This window comes from Myxine glutinosa, chromosome 11 (genome assembly GCF_964187855.1).
Source record: "Myxine glutinosa chromosome 11, kmMyxGlut1.1, whole genome shotgun sequence".
NCBI lineage: Eukaryota > Metazoa > Chordata > Myxini > Myxiniformes > Myxinidae > Myxine > Myxine glutinosa.
In genome coordinates, this window is record NC_136271.1 from 64629100 (window position 1) to 64636495 (window position 7396).

The 7396-nt window shown below is 46.7% G+C and overlaps 1 protein-coding gene across 1 annotated transcript; it reads right to left on the reverse strand.

Annotated features, from left to right (window-relative positions):
* Window positions 1-1748: 1748 nt before the first annotated feature.
* Window positions 1749-6116, reverse strand: LSM4 (LSM4 homolog, U6 small nuclear RNA and mRNA degradation associated). The gene is made up of 2 exons (XM_068097128.2): window positions 5686-6116; window positions 1749-3787 (listed from the first exon to the last, which is right to left on the reverse strand). The coding sequence occupies exons 1-2, from the start codon at window positions 5905-5907 to the stop codon at window positions 3578-3580; spliced, it is 432 nt and encodes a 143-aa protein (XP_067953229.1). The 5' UTR covers window positions 5908-6116; the 3' UTR covers window positions 1749-3577.
* Between the last annotated feature and the right edge of the window lie 1280 nt (window positions 6117-7396).

The window sequence follows — 7396 nt, forward strand, 5'->3', positions numbered from 1 at the left end:
GCAAACCCTCGCCCTGATGTATTTTCAGCGGTTTTTTAAAAGGCTTTTGTGTTAAAACAAATATGGCGGCCGAATCACTTGACCAATGACGTCATCATTTTAATTTTTGTAAACCAATTTAATCCTAGATTATGCTCAAGAAATTTCATCTTGATCGGATGAAGTTTTGTACTTGTCGAATTATGACGTCATAATGGAGACACCCATGACATCATTAACATATTTTATTCCCCATGGAGAGTTCTTTACAATGAGCCATGTCTCAATTTTTTCTATCCAGCCCTTTTGGAGATAGAGGTGCAAAGTTTTTCGGTTTTTCCAAGATGGCGGCCAAACCATGTGACCGATATTCTTTTTTTTTCCTCCACCAGTTTATGCCGACATGGCATCAAGAAATTGCATCTTGATTGGATGAAGTTTTATACTTCTCGAATTACGATGTCATAATGGAAGCACCTATGACATCATTAACATATTTTATTCCCCATGGAGTTCTTTACAATGAGCCATGTCAATTTCCATTCAGCGGTTTTGGAGATATAGAGGTGCAAGGTTTTTCGGTTTTTCCAAGATGGCGGCTGAACCATGAATGAACATGCTGAACCAAGATGCATGAACAGTATACTATGACGTCATAATTATCATTAAAAAAATTATACAGGTGGAGTTGCACCTATGGTGAAAAACAGACAGACAAACAAACAAACAAACAAACGGACTCAAATGCAATAGCCTCTCCTCTGGCGTGGCGAGGGTAAAAAAAAAAACAGGGCCAATACCCCAGGTGCTCACCTGGTAGAATAAACAGTATACTGCACTGACTAAAGGTATTTTAAACCAATTTCAATGCTTGCAAGAAGACAGGCCAGCATGTAGAATCATACTAACATAATCATAAGACTTTAAACGGCTTTAAACTTTAAAACGGCAAAAACAAGAAGTACTAAAAAATGCCCCCATACCTCCTCAGACCCCAATTTTTCTAATGCCCGGAACAAACATTGGTACATTACAGGCGATGAAGGTTGTGGTGAAGTTTCATTGAAATGGTGTGTGTAGGTTCTGAGAAAAAAAGCAAATAATTGGGGGGGGGGGGGGGGGGGGGAAATCAAATAATATCCCCACTTTTAATGCCGTGAACAAACTTTAGTCACATCACAACAAATATCATTTGTGCCAAGTTTGGTCACAATCACATCAGCGGTTTCGGAGAAGTTGCAAGTGTTTACAGACTGACTGATGGACGACGCGCCATCGCATAAGCTCCCCTGAACTTCGTGTTCCAGGTGAGCTAACTAGAACAGCACTTGATCGAGCACAGACCACTGCCAGGCTTACATTTTACCTTACAGAACAGCTTATGTTTTGTATCCCCCCCCGATAGGCCGGACCTGAACCAAAATGCAATTGGCTTGTTGTCACCTAAACAACTCAACCTCGTTTTGTCATAATCCACCCCCAACGTTTTGAAATATCCTGCCATATATAGTTTTTGGCCAATCTCTCAATGGTGAAGAATCACAAAAACAAAAATTCTCAGTTCCAGACCTCCAAAATAGAATCAGTTTGTTATCGTCACACACGCAACCTGTCTAAGTTTCGTCCGAAACCATCCACAACAGATATCGTGCTCAAAGAGACGGACTAGACCTACTCGGAAGTTAAAGTTCACCTTGAACGGAAGTGGGAAGTTCACCTTGAAGAACCTGCCTCCATGGTCTCAAAACAAGAAGCATTATCCACAGTGCAACAATCAGTATATTGTATTTAATGGGCAGTGCACAAAAATCTTACACCACTTTACATAACTCAAATGACTAGATGAGCAAAAACAACCCCAAACGATGTGAAAATAATATCCCCCTTCAATTTCAGTACAAATGGAGCAGATAAGCAACATTTGGCCTCATTGCAGCTTCGCAATGTTATAGCAAATTCAAAGCCGCAAATCTCGCACATGGAGAAGTTGATTTGTTTGACCGTCCACGTTGGCAAGGAAATAACAGATTCTACCAACCTGTGGGCCCTGTCTTTGCATTAGGAAAGAGGAGGGATGGAAAAAACAGCTGAAGACCCATTTTCTTTAGAAGCGGACATTATTGAGGGAGAAGTATGAACACAATACTTCTTCATGCTCCGAAGGTTTCAAATTGGAATTCAGTATAAATTTAAGGGTACATCATCAAATGCCTTTTGACAAAGATAGTTAAAAAAAACAAAAAAAAAAACACCTTTAGAGGCCATTTTTCCCCGCAAAGTGGGGGTTGGCCTTTTTCGGGAACCGTGGTTGTTGTTGTTGTTTTTCGGTCCCCTTTTTGAAGCAATGTTTTACGGCCGGATGCCCTTCCTGACGCCAACCCTTTTTGCCGCCTTTACCGACAAACAGGGAATTACCAGTGAACTGGTACTCAATTAGCCGACCTCGGAAGGATGACAGGCTGAGTCAACCCCCCTGGTGTTCATTCAGCGATTAGACCGGGATTCGAACCCAGGATCCTAGGATCCTAAGCCGGCACCCTATCCGCTAGCCCAACACCAGGGTTAGAAGATAGTTAGAACTAAAATATTAAGTGGTCATGCCAACAAGGAAGCTGACGGAGCGCGGAGGAGTGAGAATATGGAGGGTGGCTGCAGGAAAAGCCACAGGCAAGATCACGAGGAATCCAGAAACAAATAAAATAAGCAAAACAGTATACAACTTGCAATCTGACAAGAATGACAACCCTCAAAAGGTTAAAAAAAAAGAAGAAAAAAAAAAAAGTGGAAACATTATTTCAGCTGAGATTTCCTTTTTTGTGAAAGAATAAGTGAAAGCAGGTGACAATTACATCAAGGGATAGAGGTAGGAGACCCTAATTTGTGTCTAACAATGTTGAACAAACTTCAGTGCAGAAGCATCACGCAGCAATGGTGGGTGAACAACCAGCGGGTGACCGGTCAACCCCAAACTGACCAATCAAACCCAAACCCAATACGACCTCGCCACCACGGGGTTGGGGTATTGGAAGCACCTATTGCCAACCAACACACTTCAGGACAAGCACCTGATTTTTAAACCATCTGCCTACTACGGAGGAGCAAGTCATGAAAAAAAAAGCCAATAGATACTTTATGCAGAACCAAGCACCCACCAACTTGCTACGGGAACTTGGTTTTTGAGAATTAAACATTTAAAATAACTGATTGAATCTTATTTGACTTCCTGTTGGAGCATTCTGAAATACCGAGTCTCGTGAGGTCAACTCAGCAGTTAGAGCTAACCCAAATCACCATTTGAACCAGTTTCACGGGCGTGTCACATGCAGGCGTTAATCAAATTACTGTTGGGAAAATCCCACTCCCCAAAAAAAAAAAAATGTAATCAATGAACAACTCAGGTCAGACAAGTTCCTAGCTGGGCCAACTGTCCCCCTTCCAATCACCTTTTTATAGATTTCCTCTGGAATAGTCCATCTGCACAATATAAAATAACTTGTACAAATATCCATGACGACCCATGCCCACCTTGCCACCACCCCCAAAGGAAAATTTAACGGCAAATGCTCCTTCTCCACCCTCCTGCAGAAATTCCGCAAAATCAGCGCTTTCCTGGTGCACCAACGCCTCCAGGCTTCCCGGGCTTGCGCTCCGGCTTGCCTCGAGAAGCACCTGGAGGAGGAGGTCCGGCACGTCCACGCCCCCCGAACGTGCCACGCCCAGCGCCACCACGGCTCTTTCCACGGGCACCGGGTGCAGATCCACGACCACGACCTTTTCCTAGCACGTCGTCCCGCACCATGTCGATGACCTGAAGCACAGGTGCAAGAAACATCGGAGCGCGTCAACTCAAGACCATCGATTCTGCAAGTTTATATCAACATGAACATTCATCCGATCATATATCACAGCGAGGCCTCATCTCAATTTCAACAATTTCTATACAACATCGAGGATCATGAAAGAGCGAAGAGACAGAGGGTAAAAGGCAACAAACCGACAATGGGGCCCAAAGTTGGACACAAGGCAATAACAAACCATGAAAATAATCTACAAGTAAAAGTCTCATGGGGGTTACATAGGGTTAATGGGGAGAATATAAAAGATTGCAGGTAATAGTGGAGGACGAGATGGTCATGAACAGACGGCTGGAAAACCCTCCGCAAGGTGAGAGCAGCAGGCCTTGCACATTTGGCTTCATTACACAAGATGCCAATAGTGAATGCTTTACTTTCTACGAGACGCGATGCTGGGGTACCAGCCAATAGAGGAGAGCGGTGATCCATTGAGCTACAGACCAAGGCCTTGTAGGCTGGGAATAGTTCCAATTTTATTTTCTCCAAAGAAAGATTTGGAATAAAAGGATGGCAAGACTACGGCTGGAGTTGTGGACCAGTATTGTGCTGCGGATCAGTCCAGGAGGGTTCATTGCTGATGGTGAAACCAAGACGTTGAACAAACTGAAACTCATTGATGGAGAATGGAAATGCACAAGTCATTTGCTTGATAATCCTTCCAGAGCACAAAACAGGATGGCAGATGTCCCAGGATTGAAATACATGTTCCATGTGACAGGCAAGCATCAAATCAATTATTTAATTTTACTTTTCTACAAAATGATGATTATTTTAAATCAATTATCTTTATTTTCCTGTTTCATCATTCCCTTGTTCATGGTCTCCAACTGTTACCCACTTAGAGGGAAAATGGGCCCATCTTGCCTTGTGAAACACAAGGCCCCAATGGACCACAAGAAAGAGAGTTGGGAGGGGGGTGTGGGAAGGAGTTGGGCGGGGGATGAGTAGGGGATACGTGAGGAGAGGTGGAAAAGAGGGTGGAGGGGGGAGATGGGGTAAGGAGGGGAAGGAATGAGTAGAGGGGGGGGGGGGGTAGATGAGAGAGCGGGGCGGGGGGGGGGGGAGTGGAGAGGAGCGAATGGGGGGAGAGCGAATGAGGGGTGGGGGGAGAGCGAATGAGGGGTGGGGGGGAGAGCGAATGAGGGGTGGGGGGAGAGCGAATGAGGGGTGGGGGGGAGAGCGAATGAGGGGTGGGGGGAGAGCGAATGAGGGGTGGGGGGAGAGCGAATGAGGGGTGGGGGGGAGAGCGAATGAGGGGTGGGGGGAGAGCGAATGAGGGGTGGGGGGAGAGCGAATGAGGGGTGGGGGGAGAGCGAATGAGGGGTGGGGGGAGAGCGAATGAGGGGTGGGGGGAGAGCGAATGAGGGGTGGGGGGAGAGCGAATGAGGGGTGGGGGGAGAGCGAATGAGGGGTGGGGGGAGAGCGAATGAGGGGTGGGGGGAGAGCGAATGAGGGGTGGGGGGAGAGCAAATGAGGGGTGGGGGAGAGCAAATGAGGGGTGGGGGAGAGCAAATGAGGGGTGGGGGGAGAGCAAATGAGGGGTGGGGGGAGAGCGAATGAGGGGTGGGGGGAGAGCGAATGAGGGGTGGGGGGAGAGCGAATGAGGGGTGGGGGGAGAGCAAATGAGGTTGAGGGAGTGAATGGGGGGGGGCGAACAGGGGGGGGGGAGGGGGGAGCGAACAGGGGGGGCGAAAAGGGGGGGGGGAGCGAACAGGGGGGGGCGAAAAGGGGGGGAGCGAACAGGGGGGGGCGAAAAGGGGGGGAGCGAACAGGGGGGGGAGCGAACAGGGGGTTGGGGAGCGAATGGGGGGCGGGTGGGTGAGTGGGGGAGGAAAAACGGTTCTAAGCAAACCTCATCGGGGATGCGAAGGTACTTGATGGTGCTGCCCCGAACGTAGCACTCAGGCATCCTCCAGAAACGGTCTCCGTCCCGGGAGGTGCAGATCACCTCCCGCAAGCTCACGTTCATCCAGTTATCGCAACTCACAAGGTGCCCGTTGTACGTCTCGCCATTCTTCAGTTCCACCAACATCGGGTGGTTCTGCGCAGTCTTGAGAAGCGACAACGGCAGCATTTCACCGGAAAGATGCAACAGAGGAGAAAAAAAATAGAATAAAGTAAAATATAAAATAGCTTAATGGAGAGGAAAAGGGGAGTTCAGCAATCGCTGGGATGCCAGGAATCCTAATCCGAGCTTAATGACAAAAGAAAGACCGCTCTTTCCATTTTGCCACAATTTTCAGTCGTTGCTTTATTCACTCCCAGGATGTCGCAAAGTGTCGTAAAGTGAAAAGATTATCTTCAAACATAGTGTATTTTTTTTTAGAATTCACAGCCTTATCATTGAGGAAACATGTTTGAATGTTAATATTTATTATGACGAGGGCATAACGAAGAACAAACCAAACTTTGCGTTTCCTATACACCGCCTAATCTATCTCGGAAGTCGGATAACTCAATAGCATTAATGAATCATTTTTCTGTCTGTCGTCTGAATTTTAAAAACTTGAACACTTTTTACGAGTAAATACAGTACGATGAAATTACAAGTTACACCAGTCAATCTTGCCAAGGTGAAGATCAGGTAATATTTGACCTCTGATTAAACATGTGCACAAACAATCAACACATCATTATCCTCCGCGCATCGAGTGTGTGTGTGTGTGTGTGCGTGTGTGCGTGTGTGTGTGTGTGTGTGTGTGTGTGTGTGTGTGTGTGTGTGTGTGTGTGTGTGTGTGTGTGTGAGTGAATGTAGGTGTGTCTGTGCCTGTGCGTGCGTCACTGTGTGTGTTTGTATGTGTCAGTGTGTGTGTGTGTGTGTGTGTGTGTGTGTGTGTGTGTGTGTGTGTGTGTATGTGTGTGTATGTGTCACTGTGAGTCTGTGTGTGTGTGTATGTGTCACTGTGTCTATGTGTATGTGTGTGTATGTCACTGTGTGTGTGTATGTGTGTGTATGTGTGTGTATCACTGTGTGAATGTGTGTGTGTGTGCCTGTGCGTGTGTGTGTGTGTGTCACTGTGTGTGTATGTGTTTGTATGTGTCACTGTGTGTGTGTGTGTGTGTGTGTATGTGTGTCTGTGTGTGTGTGTGTGTGTCTGTGCATGTGCGTGTGTCACTGTGTGTGTTTGTATGTGTCTGTGTGTGTGTGTGTGTGTGTGTGTGTGTGTGTGTGTATGTGTCATTGTGTGTGTGTATGTGTCACTCTGTGTGTGTGTGTGTATGTGTGTGTGTGTATGTGTCACTGTGAGTCTGTGTGTGTGTGTGTGTGTGTGTGTGTGTGTGTGTGTGTGTGTGTGTGTGTGTGTGTGTGTGTGTGTGTGTATGTGTCACTGTGTCTTTGTGTATGTGTGTGTGTATGTGTCACTGTGTCTGTGTGTATGTATGTGTGTGTGTTCGCCACATTGGTTGTTATCGCTCCATATGCGGGTCTCAGAAGGTGGAACGCAGTTTCAGTAAGGGATCACGATTCATGGACCAGATTGTGAAGTTTTATTAGTCCCCTACCGGTGCACACCGGTGGGGACTATAGGCTTGCACGCCGTCCCTCCGTCCGTCAGTCCGTC